Genomic DNA, 20,095 nt, shown 5'->3' with positions numbered 1-20,095 from the left:
CTTGGATTCCAAACTTCCGTATTGTTCGTTTAAGAGCCAAGCGAGTCCACCGACGAATCGAAGTTGGGAAATCAAACTCGTTTAATGAAGTCATCCGAAACAATTAAAATCGAGGATGTATATATATTTCAAGTTTTTCAACCAAAAAAAAAAATGTATATACGAGGAATATTTTTACCGACGAATTATTTATATCCTATCAAGTCAAATCAGCTCAAATTCCTATTTATCAATATTAAGTCAAAGTCATTTTTTTTTTTTTAAGGAAGTTGAGTGTGAATATATTAATCGTAAAAATATGTAACACAACTATCATAATTGGAGGGCACGACAGAATTGTATCACTATCTAGGTAGCCCTAAAGCTCTAAAAATTAGTAACTTGACACTATTAGGGTAATCAACGAACAATTCAAGTTGGAAACTTGGAATCGTACTTGGATTATGGGATTGAGTACAAAAATTTGAGGATAAGTAGAATAATACGAGAAGAAGAGAGAGATCGCACAGGATACGGATTTTTCTACAGTACAGGATAAACTAGGAAACATACGTGGCAACATATCTAGAAGACATGACGTGACCATTCCGTTTAAAACTAAAGCTGCACACGTATGTATATATATAATCCAATCCAATCCATGCCCCAATAGAAACAGAAACAGAAAAGAGAAACAGAAAAGAGGCATATGGCAGATCAGAAAGCAGAAATCTTTGAACTCAACAATGGCACCATGCGAGTCCTCATCTCCAACCTGGGCTGCACCATCACCTCCCTGTCCGTTCCTGGCAAAGACGGTGAGAAATTACCCTTCACTCCCTGTTTGGTTGTTGATTTCACTGTAAAGTTCCAGTTTTTGATGAATGTTGCTGATGTTTTGGATTCGATTGTGGGCTTTTGAAGGAAAATCGGCTGATGTTGTTCTTGGATTCGACTCTGTTGAGCCCTATTTGGTAAATTTCTCATATTATTTTTTTCGATCGGAATTTGATTCTGGGGTGTTTGTATGTTGGATTTAGATTTGATGATGTTTGCATGTGGATGGTAATCAGAAAGGGCTGGCTCCTTATTTTGGCTGCATTGTGGGCCGGGTCGCCAATAGGATCAAGGATGGCAAGTTTACACTCAATGGAACTGACTACTCTGTGTCTCTCAACAGGCCTCCAAACAGTCTCCATGGTATGGATCCCTCTGTCCTGTTTCGATTAGCCGAGATCTGCTACGTAAAAAGTTGAGAATCAAATCATGGAATACTTAATTGGATCTTTGCATGTTTTATGTGCAACTAATGGACTGATCTGCATATTGCATTTGTGGAGGAACAAGGTTTGTGATTGGCATTGATATCATAGTAATAATGATGCTTACAGGAAGATGGGTCTGATTGTTATTAATGAATCATCATATGCGGTTTGCTTGGTGTGTTTTGGAACAACTGAATTTATGTGGTGCATTTTCTGATGTTGCCTGTGTTTCTCTTTAGGTGGTAACAAGGGTTATGACAAGCAGATATGGCAGGTAGCCGAACATAAGAAGGGCGACAAGCCATCCATTACTTTCAAATATCAGAGTCATGATGGGGAGGAAGGTTATATCTCTGTCCTTTTTCTTTCTTTCTTTCTTTCTCTGTGTTGCGGTCTGATGTTTTTTGCTGGAAATAGGTTACCCCGGGAGTGTTTCTGTGACTGCAACTTATACACTTACTTCAAGCACTACCATGCGACTCGACATGGAAGCAGTGCCTGAGAACAAGCCTACCCCTATCAGCTTAGCTCAGCACACTTACTGGAACTTGGCTGGCCATAACTCAGGCGACGTACTTGACCACAGAGTTCAAATATGGGCTAACCACATTACCCCTGTGGATGAAAACACAGTTCCCACAGGTGAAATCATGCCAGTTAAAGGCACCCCCTTTGATTTCACTGCTGAGAGGAGGGTCGGTGAGTCCATCCATGAGGTTGGACTAGGGTACGATCACAACTATGTGCTTGATTGTGGGGAAGAGAAGGAAGGTTTGAAACATGCTGCTAAAGTGAGAGACCCTTCCAGCTCAAGGGTCCTTAACCTATGGAGCAATGCCCCTGGGATGCAGTTTTACACTGGGAATTATGTCGATTGTGTTCAAGGTAAAGCAGGTGCTGTTTATAATAAGCATGCAGGGCTCTGCTTGGAGACTCAGGGATTCCCAAATGCAATCAACACTCAAAACTTCCCATCTGTTGTTGTCCAACCTGGTGAGAAGTATAGAAACACCATGTTGTTCGAGTTTTCAGTTGAGTGAGGTAGTGTAAGTTGTTGCAGTACTCTTTTGAGGAGTAGACATCGGGTTTGGTTTTACATATGGTCTGCTTGCTGGGTTCAATTGTTAAGGAGACGAATCTCTTGATAATAAAGTCGGTGAATGCATTGTCTGAGTACTTTCTAGTTGACCTTGTTCAAAATTTCAATTTCATGAATATTTTGATGAGTTTGGCATGCTGATGTGCAAATTATTATCGACTACAAATCTACAATCCAATTGAGAAAATCAGTTTATCCGAACTAAAGAATTCTAACAATACATGGTAAATAAGGACGTTCATTCATCAAAGATTTTTTGTTTCAAACTCATTTTTTACAAAAAGATCAGCATCTCAAGGCAGGTACCCATACAAAGAATTGGACTCGCCTAGATGAAGCTAAAATTACCATACAGATTTCGAATGTGCTTATGTTATTCTTTTTGGCAAGGGGCATGAAGCCGAAAAACTTGACACAAATACCAAGAGGCCTGACATCTGGGGAGTCCTCACCAAGATGGGTCAAATGAGGGAAGGGAGGAGTTCAACGAACCCTGTAGATGTTTCAATCCTGTTTGTAACCTTTGTCCAGCTCATCTTACCTTGTTCTAACAAGTTCAAGCGGTAGAGTCTCCATTGCAAGCTGAGATTGGGGAAGAGAATTACAACAGCACTAAAATCTATCAGTTTGAATCAATATCTAAAATGATGCTTACCCATAGTCTGGGAGTTGTAGGATCAGATTTTGAATGCAATTTGGCTACCTCTGACTGAAATGTTATGACTATGACAACTTTAAATTCAATCGAGAATGGCCTGCACAAATAGTTAACAAGGATTTGTGACATTTATCTTAAACAATATCAGTCATTCCTAAATAACACAAGCATGGAGAAAAACTGTATGGCAATCAGAATTATTCTTTACTTGATCCCAAAATACTTCAATCAAATGCCATGTTGAGTTTTGTAAGCATGGTACTACCAATTAGGATTGCTCTATTCCGGTTTTCAGTATAATTTAATATTTCAAAAACAATTCACACTAAAATAGGATTTTGAGGTGAATATATTTTGTTATTGGCAACTCACCCTGCTGAGACTGTAGGACATGTCAAAAGACGGGGAAGTATAACATGAATGGGCAGAGTCATATTATGACAGACGTCTCCATCTGCTATCTGATATATGAAAAACAACCGGTAGAGTTGTTATGACAAGTAAATTGAGTTATATATGTTGAAAAGATAAGAAAGGGTACATACCTGTGTAGTCTGAACCACAGACTTCTCAGTCACAATTTTCTCCCCTAGAAGGATTGACTCTACACGAAGCAAGTGTATATCAATGGAAGAAATTGGAACTGCAGATGCTTCTACTGTTAGTTCACCACTAACAGGATCCGATAAAGAACATTGAGTGGCCATTTTTCCAATGATTCGAAATCCACCTATTCAGCAATACCTCTTGTCAGTCATGGTATCATGAAAAAGAAAATGAGCATTCCCTTTCCAATAATAAAGGCTGACAATACTCCAAACTTTTAAGAACAGTAACTAGAGATGGATAGGATATAACAGGAAGTAACCAGCAAACCTGATTTCAGTTGAGGAAGTAGCGGATGTCTTTGGGTATCCTGAGTAATGTAAAAGACAACCATCTCCGGAGAAACTGGTCGCTCAATTACATCAGCTGATTAAATACAAAATCAGAAAGCAAGTTACTTTTAACTAATATATGTAAATGAAACCACACAGAATAAAATCAGATAGCATCTTAATCTATAGTCAATACATACCTTTATCACTTTCAACTATGAACTCCATTGTTGTAGATAACGACTTATACAGGTATCCTCTCGATATATCTACAGTCACTAAATACTATGGCACAATTCATTATCATGTCTCGGTTAAGTATGAAAAAGGAAAACGCATTTCAAAGGCAATCAGAAGCAATGATACATTCCCAACTAATAGGGTTACCTACTGAACATCTGTACTTTCCAAGGCAGAAAGATGCACCTGAATGTTAATATTTCCTCCATGGAACGTCTCATAGAACTTTTCGAGGTTATCTTCTCTTGGTTGCCTGATATGCATGGAAAACGGTATCTGCCACAAACACAGAACTTTAATTCGCAAATGGTATAATAGGAATTCGAATCCACCATAATTTACTGCAACTGGAAAATCGAAAGTGGCTAGCTAGAGGATACACTTCTAAAGTTAAAACTACTTGTTGTTCGTACCTCGGTTATGCCTGAAGCAATCTTTCCAGCAGGTCTAAGGTCAACAATTTTGTTCCTGCTTTCAAGTGAGAAAAACAAATCGGTTGCAGAACGCTTCCATATTAGCCAAAACAGGAGACACCAGAAACACATGAAACTTCACTCCATTTTTCCTTACATAATTTAAAACAAAGCATACTACTAAGAAAGATGTCACTCACAGAATCGAAATAGGCTTGGCAGCACCAACCAAAGTCTCTATAACTCCGGCCGTCCCTCCCCGAACCTTCACAACAACAAAAATAAGAAAACCTTTAATTCACCTTTACCCCAGTTTCTGAAGTTAAACCCAGAAACTACGTTTCATTTTATAACACGGACGGTGAAATTCGAACCTGCAAGCTGACAGATCCATCAACCGCGATGCGAATTCCATAGTGCGAGATTGAAGACGAAGACTTCACTATGATCTTGCCCTCAACCAGTTCCTGAATATCACCTTTCATCATCATCATCATCATCATCATCATTAATATAAAATAAATAAAATGGTAAAGAATTTCAAAGACAGAGAATTACACAAGGACGATAAACTCGATTAATCCGGGAAAGCTTGAGCTCAATCGACATTGTTAACGACGCAGCCAGCCAAAGCAAGTCAGCAACTCTGCTGCTAATACAAGAAGACAGAAGCGGCTTTGGCTTTGGCTATGGAGAGGAGGATGACGTGGCGGCGTTTTATTGGTTACTTGACGGCCTTCTACGTGGCAAGTAGTAACTGTAATACAAAAAAAAAATATATATATATAACTAACATCTCAATCTTACTTGTTGGTCTTCTTCTTCTTCTTCAAATCGTTGAGAGATGATGAATCTGGTGAATCGGAAACTGGTTTTCGCGGCGGTGGCGGTTTTCTCTCTCTCCGCCGTCACGATTTTCGCGCGGCCGTTTGTTCTGGTTCTCTCACCAGACGACCTCTTAAACGCCGCTAACCCGGCCGACGGCGGCGACTCTCCCGCCACCGATCCGACTCAGAATGACTCGGCCGACTGGGACGAGTTCGGCGACTCGGCGTATCCGCAATCCGAGGAGGAGCTCGACCCGGGCTCGTGGCGTCCCATCTTCGAACCCGACCCGTTCAAGCCCGACCTGGCCGCCCACCCGGACAAGGAGTACTACTCCACCGTGTCGAAATTGGTCGACTCCGTCAGCTCCGGCGACACGGCGCTCATGGAGGACGCGGTTTCCGAGATCGAGGCGTCCGCTGCCCGCGGTGTGCCTCACGCGCGGTCCGTGCTCGGGTTTCTGTTCGGCACGGGACAGATGAGGAAGCAGAACAAGGCCAAGGCGTTCACGTACCATTACTTCGCCGCGGACGGCGGCAATATGCAGTCGAAGATGGCTCTGGCTTATACTTACTTTAGGCAAGATGTATGGAAAACTCTATAGCTATATAAATTTTACGATTTTCATGTTCAATTGATGATGATAAAGGAAATGCTGGGGGATGATGATGTTAGTGTTGTTTTTACGTTGCAGATGTTTGAGAAAGCGGTGAAGCTGTACTCGGAATTAGCCGAGGCAGCTGTGAATAGCTTCTTGATTTCAAAGGACTCTCCGGTGATTGAGCCGGTGAGGATCCACAATGGAGCTGAAGAGAATAAGGAGGCATTGAGGAAAAGCCGAGGCGAAGAAGATGAGGACTTTCAGATTCTGGAGTATCAGGCTCAGAAGGGGAATTCTCTGGCAATGTATAAGATTGGCCTCTTTTACTATTTCGGGCTCAGAGGGTTGCGCCGTGACCACGCTAAGGCATTGTCGTGGTTTCTCAAGTCTGTGGAGAAGGGAGAGCCTAGGGCTATGGAGTTTCTTGGTGAGATTTATGCTAGAGGAGCTGGGGTTGAGAGGAATTACACTAAGGCTCTGGAGTGGCTTACATTAGCATCTAAACAAGAACTGTATTCGGCTTATAATGGGATGGGCTATTTGTACGTTAAAGGATATGGAGTGGAGAAGAAGAACTACACTAAGGTAAGAATACACCTGGCTCCTATGTCTATATGTGTTTTAAAGCTTCATTTGTTTTATGTGCTCTGTGAAATATGGCATTGGAATTGTTGTTACAGTTATCGTGTTCAGTGGTATGATCCCTGAGAATAAAATCCAAACCTTGTAATATTTCAGAGCATATTTCCTTGAATTTTGTAATTGTTGTTAGTGGTATAAAGTCAGATTCATTTGTAGACTGATTCATGTGTTTGATCCTCATTGTTATAGGCAAAAGAGTACTTTGAGAAGGCTGCTGAGAATCGAGATGCTGGCGGGCACTATAACTTGGGAGTACTTTATCTCAAAGGGATTGGGGTAAAAAGAGATGTGAAACTTGCATGCCAGTACTTTATAGTGGCTGCTAATCACGGTCAACCAAAGGCATTCTACCAGCTTGCAAAGATGTTTCATGCTGGAGTGGGGCTTAAGAAAAATCTTCCCAGGGTAAACTCACAATTTTAATTTTTCCTTTAGCTTTTCATTACAATGATGTGTGTGCTGTGCGTATTATATTTTTGTTTTCTCTGTTTACACTTGCTCTCATTTCTGCTAAGAGAAAAAAAAAATTACTTGTTGAAATGAAATTGTTTTGTCATTTGCTTTTAATTGTAACGATCTGAAGTTGCACCAACACCCATATCGATATGTTTACTCTAGTTCACTTCATGATATAATTTCATTGGTTTCAGGCTACTGTGTTGTACAAACTAGTTGCTGAAAGGGGGCCATGGAGTTCCTTGTCCAGATGGGCACTGGAGTCATACTTAAAGGGGGATGTGGGGAAGGCATTTTTCTTATACTCAAGGATGGCTGAGTTAGGGTATGAGGTAGCGCAAAGTAACGCTGCATGGATTCTTGACAAGTACGGAGAACATAGCATGTGCATGGGAGAATCTGGCTTTTGTACAGATGCAGAAAGGCATCAGCGGGCACATTCTTTGTGGTGGCAAGCATCTGAGCAGGGTAACGAACATGCTGCTTTGCTGATTGGGGATGCATATTACTATGGTCAGGTAGGTGTCACAAGATGAAATATGCTCATCATTTAGCTAGGTTCAAGTCTTCAAGATATTTCATTTGACTTTTGCAGCTTCATATCTGCTTGACTATTTCTGTTTCTTCGTTTCTTAGGGTACTGAGAGGGATTTTGAACGTGCAGCAGAGGCTTACAAGCATGCTAAGTCCCAATCTAATGCACAGGCCATGTTCAACCTCGGCTACATGCATGAGCATGGACAAGGATTACCTTTGGATCTCCATCTTGCCAAACGTTTCTATGATCAAGCCCTAGAGATTGATCCAGCAGCAAAGTTACCAGTCACGCTAGCCCTTGCAAGCTTATGGATACGAAAGAATTATGCCGATGGTTTTCTGGTAAGTTCTTTGCTTTCTCACTGCCTTCTGGAATAATAGTTTTGGTAATCATTGATATCTTCCAACCAGTGTAGATTTATAGTACACCATACCATCATTTTTTGACTTTGTCAAGGGGAACCCAAAGGCTTCCTAGGCCCAAGATAAACCCCTTCGGCGCATGTGAAACACCATACCATCATAGTGTTAACTGGCAGCTCAGATATTTAAGTTGTCTTTCCCAGGAATCTTTCTGAACGAGAAATTGCGTTATTATACTCATAGAATTAAGTATAAACACTGAGATAGTCGACCTCTACGATATGAATTGCGAACCCATGTTTAGTCAAATCAAGTGAAGTTAGGCATTGCTCATGGTCCTTTATTCTTTAGAACGTAAATTCCTTTATTTGCAATGAATTCTTTTGAAGTGCATTCTTAATCTGTAACTTCCATTTCAAAATCTGAACTTAGATTGTTTAATTTCCTGGAACTTTCCTTCATTGGCCCTTTTTCTCCTTTTGGTTTTAAATGCAGGTCCATTTGATCGACTCATTGCCTGAAGTCTATCCAAAATTGGAAGAATGGATAGATGACGTGTTGCTGGAGGAAGGAAATGCAACAATATTGACTCTTTTTGTTTGTCTCCTCACTGTCCTATATCTCCGTGAGCGACAACGCAGGCATGCTGTAGTAGTCCCTGCTGGAGTGGCTATGCCGCACCAACCAAATGAGCTTGTTGCACCTGCACCTGTCATTTAGTTTTATAGGAATGGTGCCTTCACTGGTTCAAAAATTAAATGGCTTTTTTGTCGCTCTGTGTTAACAACAAATATTTTCCTCTAGGTTATATGATGTACAGGCAGGAATCTGGTGCTCTTGAATTTGTATGGAAAAGAAAGGAAACCTTCATTTTTAGCGTTGTACCATAGAGAATTAAATAGAGAGATTTGAGTTAGGATATGACAGCTCTCGCCTTGCATATTTAAACCATGTACTTGCATTGGATTTTAATTTTATAGTTGCCAACTACAGTTCTTTTCTCTTGTCCGAGTTGCAAACTTCGGTTGGACTTTAAGTCATTACTCTTTACGTTAAATTTTTTTTTCAGAAGACCACCATCAAGAAAAATAGGCAATGACAATTAAGATAGGTCTTTCTGGAATATATACATATTAGATATAAAACCAGTTACAAGAGTTGTATTACAAATATTCTCTCTTCCAAAATAGGTTAATCATATAAGCATGTACTCTAATCTCTAAGCTTCGTGCCAAATACTATGTACTCCCTACTCTCTAAGTCACCTTCAATTTGATATTGCGCCCTTAAACAAACCTGCACCCAAGGTGGGTTTCGAGGAGTATCCTCTTCTTCCTCTCCATCAATATTTGCAGAAGCTCCTACCAGTGCATTTCGCTTTGTACTCAATACCTCATCAGATGAAGGTCCATTGAAAAACTTCAACTATAAAAAAATATATATTAATGATCAGAATAGAAATACTTACGCAAATATCAACTGATAAACAAAATTACTAAAATGGATTCTTACCCCATCTTCGGCATACAAAAAGGCATGAATTCTGGTAGTTGGGTCTTCTAACGTTAGTCTAATTCTAAGGACCCCATTAGGGTAGTGATAGTCCATTGCCCGGCATGGCAAAACCGATACAACACGAACAACGCACTTATAACCAACCATCACCTATATAAGATTTGTAATTTAAAAAGACAAGTGATTATGAAATAACATACATTATTAGCAAATAATGTGCAAGTTACTATAGTGAGACAGGAATATAAATCCACATAATACAACTGTAAAGGGAAGTGAGACGATTTTTAAATAAGCAAACAAAACAATTAAAAATCTCAATGAGAAAGTATGGGATGTGAGATAGATGAGATACCTCCGTACTCGTGACAACATCCATTAAGGTACGAAATTCACAATCATCATCAATATCAACCTCTAGGAGAGCAAAGAACCTCGTCAGCATCATAAGATAAGTTCCAAAATATAAATTAAAAAAAATGGCAGAAGTTGGAAAACTTGAAAATTCTCTATAACACTAAGAAATCAACAATGTGCTACCTGTAATTCGAGAAGGCCAAGGTAAGCTCCATTGTGGCATTCGTCTCAAATTTCTAGGATTTCGTAACAACCGCTCATCATATAACCTGATCAATATACGAGTATTTTAGTAGGTTATGCAACCAAACAATGCAATAGATAACAATATGATGAAAATGTGTATACTAAACACAACCTTTGTGGCTGAGGTTTGAATTGATCCCCATTTGATGCATAATGAATCCTAGAGTACTGAGTCAACACAACACGCCATAGTCCATCATGCAATTCACACATCAAATTTGTAAGTTTTACCCAGTTGCCAGCTCTCAACAAAGGAAGGAAGTCTGGCTCAATATCTTGAGATATCACCCTTAACACGGTTCCTAAAGTTGGAAAGCTACATACAATATCTCTTGCTAAGGAAAAAGATTCCAAATGTAGAGCTAATGGCTGGTGCATCTCCTCTGAGAGCCTGCGATTCAGAACTTGCATGATTTAGTATATCAGTCAAACATAACTTTTTTGAGTACCCTCTCATTCAGACCCCCAAACATGGATGATTATTGCTATTACTTTTTGTGAATTATGGCTGGAGGAGCATCACTTCCATCCCAAACAAAGGCTGTCCACTGACTTCCAGCTCCTTCATAGACATAAAGTACCTTGAGATATATAACAAGAGAAAGAATTTGTACTCAGTATGCAAAGAGAAATAAGCAAGTTAACCTAGTTGGATGTTTATCAACAAAACTATATTGTAATGAGGATACATATATACCAAAAATGATAGACTTACTTTACAAAACAAATTAAAATGCTCTCCCTCTGTCAATTGTCTCGCGAAAGAGAAATTACTTGGGCCTACAAAAGCACATACATTTTTATGAAAATTAAATGAGCAATGATGCATAATGACTAACTTCTTCACCAATCAAAATCATTAAGAAGCATACATCCCTGCCATCGCACGTCTAGACTCTGATAACTTTCAGAATGTAGGTATATATATATATATATATATATCATTACAAAATCCCAATTCATTTGGAACTTTAACCAAATTCATATTACATAACTCTAATATGTAGCATGTCATCCTTTAGAATCATGTCAACATTTATCATCAATAACCATGACATTTTAATTTGTTTTGGAATATTATTAATCCATAAATGTATATAAATGAAGATTATACTATTTCTTTCCACAATACCTTCATCAATAGGGAAATCCCGAAACCATCTTCTCAAGTCTGTGACAAATCTCTTGTCTAGGTCCCTTTCGCGGAATCTTTGAGAAGTCTGATAAGGAACACTACCATCTCTTCCGTCATACAGGGAAAAGCTAGAGTACTGCTTGTTATAAACTGCAGACATTTCATCTCCAAAAACTTTCACCTGCAAAACAGTATGCATCAGGTCAAATTAAACCATGATTCATAATGTAAGGTCTAACAAATACAAAATGCTTGGCAACTGTTTGTGTTCATGTATCATAAAAGATTGAGGAAACATGTATATTCTGACTTATTCTGTATTTACTAAGTCGTACCAAGGTGAAAGTTTATGGTTTAAAAGAGAATGAATTTATTTTATTAAAATTAGAACAATTTTCTTCCAATTTTCAATTGATACTTGAAAAGAAGAATCAATACAAATTCAATCATTTGTCGATTTGAATGAAGCAAGAAATAGCATAGATAAAATGGCTTTAACTGGCAAATTACCGTAACACTTTGAAATTGAATTATGTCTCCAGGAGACAAAACACGAGGACTTCTATCCATAGTTTCAAAGAATATATGAACGGGTAACCCAATATCATGATAAGTCTCATCAATTATCCTCACGAAGTAATACCAATCTGCAAAAGATGTGACCAAAATAATCAATATACAAATAGATTCTAACATTTTGCATCTTTTGCTTTAGCCAAATTTATTAAACAAAGCAAGCAATGGCTGATCGATTAACACCTTTGTACCAATCTACGATGTTGTACCTCTGGCTTTCGTTTATCATCGCCACAACAAAAGTCATACATTTGAATAATTGCAATTACCTAACATGCAACCCAAAATTACGCAAAACCTCATAAAATGCAGAGCATATATTTAGCAGAAATGTGAAAACAAACAAGGAAGAAAGCAAGCTGTGGCTCAGCAAACAACACCTTTACGTCAAGAGTCTCATCAATCTACTACCAACCAATATCAGGCGGCAGCCGTAAGTCCGGCCTTTGTTTCATCATAGCCACCACAAATGTACATCATTGCAATCACTCAAACTCAATCAAAAACAAAAATTAACACCATGCATCAAATACAGAGCACAGTTTCAGCAAGCAGTGGCTCAGCAAACAACACCTTCACGTCAAGAGTATCATCAATCTACTACCGAAACCAATATCGGCGGCAGCCGTAAGTCCGGCCTTTGTTTCATCATAGCCACCACACCCCCAGATTCATAAAATAGCTCTAAAACCAATCAATCAAACAAAACCAAACTCTCTGGACTACAAAAATGAACATCAGAACACATTACGACTCCGCAGACTAGAACAAACCGTGAAGAAGAATCGAGCATTCTCCGAGCACATTACTACTAAAAAGGGAAAATTTACCGGTGCCTTTGGACTTTCTGGGAAATCCGTGCTCGAGAACGACGCCGATGATGTTAACTTTGCCGCGTTTAACATTCCGGGCGGCTCTGATCTTGGTGAAGTGGTAGAGGTCGCGCATTGACGACATCGTAGCTCTACTGCCTCACTCTCTCTCTCTTCTAGGGTTTTGTTTCTCGAAGGGAGGGAAAGAGAGGAAGAGAGTTAAAAATGTTCGCGCACTATGCCAAATTACAACATCTGCCCTCGAGCTCCGAATCAAGTCTGCTTCCTCAGAAGGGCTTTCTCGCCATCACAGATAATTCCTATTTCTCTTTTCTTTTTCTTTTTCTTTTTCTTTTTTTTTGGGTGTACACAAAGTACTGATTTTGAGCTATTAACCTTGAGCCATGAACATGAAGTAAGCACACGTACAACTTTTATGGGTTTCGAGTGATGACTCCGTTGGTGTGCCGACGTTCTCTTCACCAACAATGTTGGTCCTCTATCGGTTTGGGACTCTTTATTGGTTGGATTGACTGTTTTTCTAGTCTTATGATGTACTGGAGAGTGTGTAGCTTTTATGTCGTCGTTAAGAACGTTGACAACTAAGTTCAAATCTGCTGGTCTGACATTATGTTACAAGTTGGCCCGTTAGTGCCGCCTGTTTATATCATTCGTACCACTTGTAATGTTTTCTTCCGCATAAATTTAAATCACTTCATTTGATAAAAAAATAATAATAATAATAACTTTGCAGTGATCTAAATGTTGCGCCAGTTTTCGCAAAGCAACAAAATCTCATGCATGCTTGAGTTTGTTTTGGAAAAGCTATTCGACATGATAGTAAGAAGATAATTGTTCATTAACTGTCACAAGAACAGTATTGACAAAGATGAAGACTGACTAATTACAATTCTAAGAGATTGTTAAGTGAAAATTATGAAGAAATACTCTTCCGTAATAGCTTTAAGTTCATAGTTCATGCTAATGTTCTGGGGATAAGTTATAGCTAAAAACATGCTAATGTTCTTGCTCCAGTATACAAAAATTAATGAACAAAACTGCAGACATATCATCAATACACCCGAGTGCTCTTCTGTGTGATCACAAACCAGAATAATTATGAGTGCTCGGTCACCAGGAGTAATCATGTCCTGCACCACCTGCCTTGAAAAAATCTCCATAAAAACAAAGTTTTTGTTCTATAAGCAAAAGACACTAGCGAGGACGCCTCCATATTTGCTCCTCATATTCGGTATGTAGTTTCTTCTTAGGGTATACTGTAGTTTCTCCTTCAGGGCGTTCACATTTACACTTCAGGCATTCTGTGTTTCTCCCATAATTCATGAAATTACATCTACAAATATGCAATTCATTTAGTAATTTGTATACAGTCAACCTAAATATTAAATCTAAGCCACACACGAACAAAGACCAAGAGAGACTTACGAGGGACAGTCCCAATCTCCAGGGTTTATCTTGGGCCGCACCTCTTCACAGCGCAAACAATTCCTTTTGCTTGCAAAATTCATGAACCCACACCTGGAAAACAAAAGCTAACTGATGAAAATAGAATTAAAATTACAAATGAAAAAGGTAGAGCATTTGGTGGTGTTGGTTCTCCTCCTAAAGTGGTAATCTTGCTGATTTGGTCAGTTCCTCTAGGGTTTTAGAAGAACATTATTGTTGATCGGGGCTTTTGATGTGCCAGCTTAGGGTAAAGCTGGCTAGCTGAATATCTTTGCATTTTGCCAAGACAGAGAGAAGACTTACTGTGGGCAGTTCCAGTCTCCTTTCTTCATTTTGACATCATCTATACCGGGTCGCTTTGGCCCTTGAGTTTTGCACTTTAGGCAGCGAAAATTTCTAGAGAAGTTCATGAAATTGCACCTGTAACAATATAAAGATATGTAAAACTCGGAAACCAATGTGGTGGTGGCCTAAACTAAGAAAAAGCACGAGTATATTCCAAATCTTCCATGTGTCACTAATTTATGAAACAATTTTATGCTCCATTATATCTCCATCTCATGCAGTCAAAACCTCTAGCCCAATATAAAGTCAGCATTGGGAAGTCGCTTAGACACATGTGAACAACCTATCCTTAAGGAAGATGACATACAAAATAGCTCTGTCCATGTTGAAGTATGACAATCACATCAACATTATCAGATTTCAGCTACTCGAACAAAATTGATGAAGAAGAGTTGGTGGAAACCTTGTACACATTACAAGTACAATAATCAAATTCAACAGCTTTAGAAACTCCAAAGGTTCAAACTTTACTTTTTTGGAGCAGTGGCAAAAACAAAAGAAGTCTAATAATATTGGATCCACTTTAAAACAGTAAAATGAATTACATGGTTATTTCGCAATAGAAATGACTTACTCAGAGCAGACCCAGTCTCCTTTTTTCATTTCAACATCACCCATATCAACTTTTCGCGGGCCCTCTTCTTTACACTCTAGACATCTTATATTTTTAGCAAAGTTCAGAAAATTGCACCTGCAATACAATAGAAAAGACAGTGGTTCAGAATCTAGTGAAACCGGGATTCAATTTCAAGGAATGTGTTACTACAAGTACAATGCAATGGAACTAAATGTAAGATACGGTGCATAGACAGACACAAGCAAATACAAGAAAACTTGTTAAGGAAAAATAGTGGTGATAAATTCAAGGCTCACATGTAGAACCAAAGCATTTTCTTGTTTAGACAAAGAGAAAAACTCATGCTCTATTACGCCAAAGACTGAGTAAATCATGAAATCCAAGTCTGTATCTCAAAAATAAGGAATGGAAAACGGATATGACTCCATATCACTCAGGTAGCATCACCATATCATTTCTATATGCATTAATATGTTCGTATACGGGAAAAGCATTAATATGTTCGTATATGGGAAAAGCAAAATGAAACCTCCTAAGTCTCCAATCAAGTCTTAAAGCAATGCAGATATGTAGTTTAAAATATAATATTTATGTCAACTAAGAAACGTCCATATGGTGTGACTCACCTGGGACACATCCAATCTCCTCTCTTCATTTCAGCAGTTTGAGACGGCTCATCATCCATGAAACTAACAGATGGTTTTTTCTTCGTAAGAACTTTGGCCGCAGGCATTGGCAGTGATGGGTCAACAGCTGTTTCACTGAGTTGAAGCAACCTGGACAGCAGTTTTCTTGCAGATGTTTCTATAAGCTCTCTGCCAGGAGGTTTCTCTTGCCCAGAAATAACGAGTGGATCTAGTGCATAATACATTAATATTCGCACTATATCCACTGTGCGGGCAGCGGCTTCAGATTCGTTAAGAACAACATAAGCTCTATCACAGGAACCTCGCAGATTGCAACCACCACAAACCTATACAAGAAAGCATTATCCCACTCACAATCTACAATTCCATTTATGCAACAACAAAATAAATTTAGCATCATAGAACGCCTACATTCTACATTTTCACATTCTAAAAATAGCTTTCATATGCATGTGTGCACTTTCCATCAACAAACTATGATTCATAAATCTTGAAGATCAGAGAGATTACATACATCGCCTTCATCCAGCTTCACGTACAATCTCAATCGCTTTCCTGAATTCACAGCTTTTCGCAACAGATTGGGACATCCACCCTCCACAAGTGCTTGAATGTCTTCCACAGACAATGATCTGCACAGAAATCAAAAACCAAAAGGTCAAAATCATGCAAGAAATGATCAAAACCTTCAGATGCTCATGCACTAGTGCATAGTTGGTTAATGTTATATAAGAATTCACTCGAAAACTCAAAAATTCATGTTCTTTAGAGCATTCACTTTATAATGCAGTCCTACTTCATCTATAATCCAAAAAGCCATAGAATTTGATCAAATAAAACATCCAAATTGAAATGGGACTCATGATTCAAACAGAGGAATACATAAAAGAATCTTACTTGAAAACATCAAAGCGGTCACGAGCAAAGCTAAGGCAAGCATCCTTCAACTGATTCATGTCCGTATACACGCCGTCACTCTCGCCGTCCTCCGCAGGCGGCGGCGGTTTGATGAAGTAGCCCTTGGTCTTCAGCCCGTCGACGAAAGCCACCCACTCCGGCCAGGGGTGGTGCACAGGGGCTTCGGTGCCAGTGGCGGTGAAGGTATCGACGGAGGCGACTGCGGCGGAGGAGGAGGAGGAGCAGTGGCGGGAGAAGAGGAGAGATTGTGAGGTGGCGAAGGGTTTGAGAGGGAGAAGGGAAGGAGGGGGAGGAGGAGAGAGAGTTGGTTTGGGAAAATGGAAGAGGGCGGTGCCGAAGCGAATGAACTTGGAAGCAGAGGACATGGTGGAGCGTGGGGTGTGGATAACGGAGTGTGTTAGTCGAGCTCAGAGAGTGAGCATGGAGGAAGATGAAGGATTGAAGGTAAACTGGTGGGTCAAGTAAAAGGGTTTTTGTCATAGTGGGGAGAACTCGGGGTTTTAGACGGGGATAAAAATCGGAAAGATTTTTTTTTATTGTTTTGAAAGAAAAATTATAAATAAAAATATTTTTTATTCTTCAACAGTCCTTTTACTTAATAAAAAAAAAACCTCTAGCCCACCCCACCTACATATACCAGTGAGAATCGAACTCATAACCTTTATAATGTTGGAAGTATAACTTACCAACAGGTCACAACTTTTTCATGTCCCTTGACTTCTTGAGTATCTTTGGAATTGTCCAATTTTCGCTGAATATATCGCTTGTTCGGTTAACTTTGTTGGTGATAAGTTTCATTTATCAGCTTCTAAATCAATTTATTAGGTTCAATAAGATTAATAAATGTAATGTGGCTGATTCACGATCATAATATACTAAAGGTCACCTAATAGGAATGGACAATCTAGCACCAAGAGAGTAGGCCTCATCAAAAAGCCCGCGGATCAAGTGGGCCGATGGAGGCCCGCCGGCCCTGAGGGCTAAAAGCCCGGCCCGGCCCGTTAAAAAGCCCGCAAAGCCCGCCTCGGGTGGGTAGTGGGCCGGCCCGCAAAAGCCCGGCCCGGCCCGTAGGCCCGGCCCATAAAAGCCCGTAAAATATTTTATATATATATATATGTGTGTGTGTGTGTGTGTGTGTGTTTATATATATATATATATATATATATATATATATATATATATATGTAGATATGTGTGTGTGTGTTTATAAATATATATATACACACATATAGATATATATTTGTGTGTGTTTATATATATATATATATATATGTGTGTGTGTGTGTGTGTTATATATAGATATATCTATATATGTGTGTGTGTTTATAAATATATATATATATATGTGTGTGTGTGTGTGTGTGTGTGTGTGTGTGTTATATATAGATATATCTATATATGTGTGTGTGTTTATAAATATATATATATATATATATATATATCATGTATGTGTGTGTGTTTATATATATATAGAGATATATATGTGTGTGTGTGTGTGTGTGTGTGGAAGTTCTTATACTTCTATATAAAATATGTGCATATATATATATATATATTCTAAATATCGGTTGACCAATTCGATCGGATTCGAAAATATGGTGAAATTGGCTAAATTTTTTACCACACTCATAATTTATTGTAATAAACTCATCCAACGGTCGGTTTTTCCATTGTCTTTGAATTGATAGGGGTTGCTCTTAGGAGTGTATGATATATAAATATAGGTTTATAAGAGTAACTACGTTTGACCTAGTTGATCGAATTCGAAACAATAACCAAATTTGCTAGATTTTTTACAACCACCATAAAATATTACAATCTCTCAATCGAGCGGTTGGTTTCTCCAAATTCATCTTCCACTTCATGGTTGTTTTAGAATGGACCTCAACAATTTAAATGCAATGTATAAGTCATACAACTTTAGGAGACAAATTAGTATAGGCCAACGTATTTGTAATTAAAAATTGAAATTTTTATCTTATGTCCACACACATCCATCGATGAATTATTTACAAGCGTGATGTAAAAAAATAAACAAGTTTTGCGTTCATCACGCCATCGGTCAACCAAGAAAACATGCAAGTGACTACAGTTGACCAATCCGATCGAGTTCGAAACTATGGTGAAATTGACTAAATTTTTAACCACAATCATAATTTATTGTAATAATCACATCCAATGGTCGGTTTTCCCATTTTCTTTGAATTGATAGGGGTTGCTCTTTGGAGCGTGTGATATATAAATATAGGCTTAGAAGAGTAACTAGGTTTGACCTAGTTAATCGAATTCGAAACGAAAACCAAATTGGCTGTATTTTTTACAACCACCATAAAATATTACAATCTCTCAATCGAGCGGTTGGTTTCTCCAAATTCATCTTCCACTTCATGGTTGTTTTAGAATGGACCTCAACAATTTAAATGCAATGTATAAGTCATACAACTTTAGGAAGAAAATTGGTATAGGCCAATGTGTTTGTAATTAAAATTAATTTTTTTTTTATCTTATGTCCATGCACATCCATCGATGGAATATATACAAACGTGATGTGAAAAAATAAGCACGTTTCGCGGTTGTCACGCCATCGGTCAACCAAGAAAACATATAAGTGACTACGATTGACCAATCCGATCGAATTCGAAAATATGGTGAAATTAGCTAAATTTTTTATCACACTAATAATTTATTGTAATAAACTCATCAAACGGTCGGTTTTTTCATTTTCTTTGAATTGATAGGGGTTGCTCTTTGGAGTGTATGATACATAAATATAGGTTTATAAGAGTAACTACGTTTGACCTAGTTGATCGAATTCGAAACGATAACCAAATTGGCTAGATTTTTTACAACCACCATAAAATATTACAATCTCTCAATCGAGCGGTTGGTTTTTCCAAATTCATCTTCCACTTCACGGTTGTTTTAGAATGGACCTCAACAATTTAAATGTAATGTATAAGTCATACAACTTTAGGAGACAAATTAGTATAGGCCAACGTATTTGTAATTAAAAATTGAAATTTTTATCTTATGTCCACACACATCCACCGATGAAATATTTACAAACATGATGTAAAAAAATAAGCAAGTTTTGCGTTCATCACGCCATCGGTCAACCAAGAAAACATGCAAGTGACTACAATTGACCAATCCGATCGGGTTTGAAACTATGGTGAAATTGACTAAATTTTTAACCACACTCTTATTTTATTGTAATAATCACATCCAACGGTCAATTTTCTCATTTTATTTGAATTGCTATATGTTGCTATTTGGAGTGTATGATGTATAAATATAGATTTATAAAAAATTAGTGCCTTTAAAAATTTATTTATCAATAAATTAGTATCTATATATAAATAAAGATTTTTTTTTGGTACAATATAGAATTATAGATATGTTATCTTTGATTGTATTTGATCATTATCCAATGAGTTTCCAAAGGTTGATTAAAAAAAAAAATATTTGTGTCTTTAAATATTTATTTATACATAAAGCCCGCAAGGCCCGGCCCAAAAAAGCCCGCAAGGCCAAGCCCGGCCCG

General features: G+C 38.3%; 5 protein-coding genes and 2 non-coding genes across 10 annotated transcripts; 2 read left to right on the top strand and 5 right to left on the bottom strand.

Moving 5' to 3' along the window:
• The first annotated feature begins 638 nt into the window (after positions 1-638).
• On the top strand, positions 639-2,420 carry LOC133742280 (uncharacterized). The gene is made up of 5 exons (XM_062169955.1): positions 639-797; positions 904-953; positions 1,053-1,179; positions 1,484-1,588; positions 1,662-2,420. Exons 1-5 carry the CDS (start codon positions 689-691, stop codon positions 2,282-2,284), a joined length of 1,014 nt encoding a protein of 337 aa, XP_062025939.1. The 5' UTR covers positions 639-688; the 3' UTR covers positions 2,285-2,420.
• Positions 2,421-2,563: 143 nt separating this feature from the next.
• Positions 2,564-5,243, bottom strand: LOC133742282 (uncharacterized). Of its 2 annotated transcripts, none has more exons than XM_062169956.1 (11): positions 5,091-5,243; positions 4,907-4,999; positions 4,733-4,797; positions 4,533-4,590; positions 4,306-4,395; positions 4,080-4,164; positions 3,878-3,973; positions 3,547-3,731; positions 3,374-3,462; positions 2,999-3,098; positions 2,564-2,925 (listed from the first exon to the last, which is right to left on the bottom strand). In XM_062169956.1, the coding sequence occupies exons 1-11, from the start codon at positions 5,139-5,141 to the stop codon at positions 2,881-2,883; spliced, it is 957 nt and encodes a 318-aa protein (XP_062025940.1). In that variant the 5' UTR covers positions 5,142-5,243; the 3' UTR covers positions 2,564-2,880. The 2 variants fall into 2 exon arrangements, with proteins under 2 accessions (XP_062025940.1, XP_062025941.1); XM_062169957.1 differs by having other exon boundaries at positions 4,533-4,587.
• A 96-nt stretch (positions 5,244-5,339) lies between these two features.
• LOC133742278 (ERAD-associated E3 ubiquitin-protein ligase component HRD3A) lies at positions 5,340-8,958 on the top strand. The gene is made up of 6 exons (XM_062169951.1): positions 5,340-5,943; positions 6,052-6,543; positions 6,790-7,005; positions 7,251-7,574; positions 7,693-7,935; positions 8,452-8,958. The coding sequence occupies exons 1-6, from the start codon at positions 5,377-5,379 to the stop codon at positions 8,674-8,676; spliced, it is 2,067 nt and encodes a 688-aa protein (XP_062025935.1). The 5' UTR covers positions 5,340-5,376; the 3' UTR covers positions 8,677-8,958.
• Positions 8,959-9,045: 87 nt separating this feature from the next.
• Positions 9,046-12,912, bottom strand: LOC133742279 (protection of telomeres protein 1b-like). Of its 3 annotated transcripts, none has more exons than XM_062169954.1 (11): positions 12,616-12,751; positions 11,969-12,054; positions 11,720-11,856; positions 11,207-11,390; positions 10,790-10,854; positions 10,567-10,655; positions 10,187-10,465; positions 10,012-10,097; positions 9,827-9,888; positions 9,469-9,621; positions 9,046-9,381 (listed from the first exon to the last, which is right to left on the bottom strand). In XM_062169954.1, exons 2-11 carry the CDS (start codon positions 12,030-12,032, stop codon positions 9,169-9,171), a joined length of 1,332 nt encoding a protein of 443 aa, XP_062025938.1. In that variant the 5' UTR covers positions 12,033-12,054; positions 12,616-12,751; the 3' UTR covers positions 9,046-9,168. The 3 variants fall into 3 exon arrangements, with proteins under 3 accessions (XP_062025938.1, XP_062025937.1, XP_062025936.1); XM_062169953.1 differs by lacking the exon at positions 12,616-12,751 and adding an exon at positions 12,166-12,411; XM_062169952.1 differs by lacking the exon at positions 11,969-12,054 and having other exon boundaries at positions 12,616-12,912.
• On the bottom strand, positions 12,147-12,248 carry LOC133707591 (small nucleolar RNA snoR113). Its single transcript, XR_009845205.1, has one exon. It is a non-coding gene; the product is annotated as a small nucleolar RNA snoR113 (small nucleolar RNA).
• Positions 12,340-12,442, bottom strand: LOC133707592 (small nucleolar RNA snoR113). Its single transcript, XR_009845206.1, has one exon. It is a non-coding gene; the product is annotated as a small nucleolar RNA snoR113 (small nucleolar RNA).
• Positions 12,913-13,432: 520 nt separating the features above from the next.
• Positions 13,433-17,040, bottom strand: LOC133743856 (zinc finger protein VAR3, chloroplastic). Its single transcript, XM_062171916.1, has 7 exons — positions 16,531-17,040; positions 16,148-16,265; positions 15,613-15,959; positions 14,984-15,100; positions 14,368-14,484; positions 14,044-14,136; positions 13,433-13,951 (listed from the first exon to the last, which is right to left on the bottom strand). The coding sequence occupies exons 1-7, from the start codon at positions 16,914-16,916 to the stop codon at positions 13,813-13,815; spliced, it is 1,317 nt and encodes a 438-aa protein (XP_062027900.1). The 5' UTR covers positions 16,917-17,040; the 3' UTR covers positions 13,433-13,812.
• Between the last annotated feature and the right edge of the window lie 3,055 nt (positions 17,041-20,095).

The sequence above is a fragment of the Rosa rugosa genome, chromosome 4, assembly GCF_958449725.1.
Source record: "Rosa rugosa chromosome 4, drRosRugo1.1, whole genome shotgun sequence".
Lineage (NCBI taxonomy): Eukaryota > Viridiplantae > Streptophyta > Magnoliopsida > Rosales > Rosaceae > Rosa > Rosa rugosa.
This window is presented reverse-complemented; position numbering and strand designations above follow the sequence as displayed.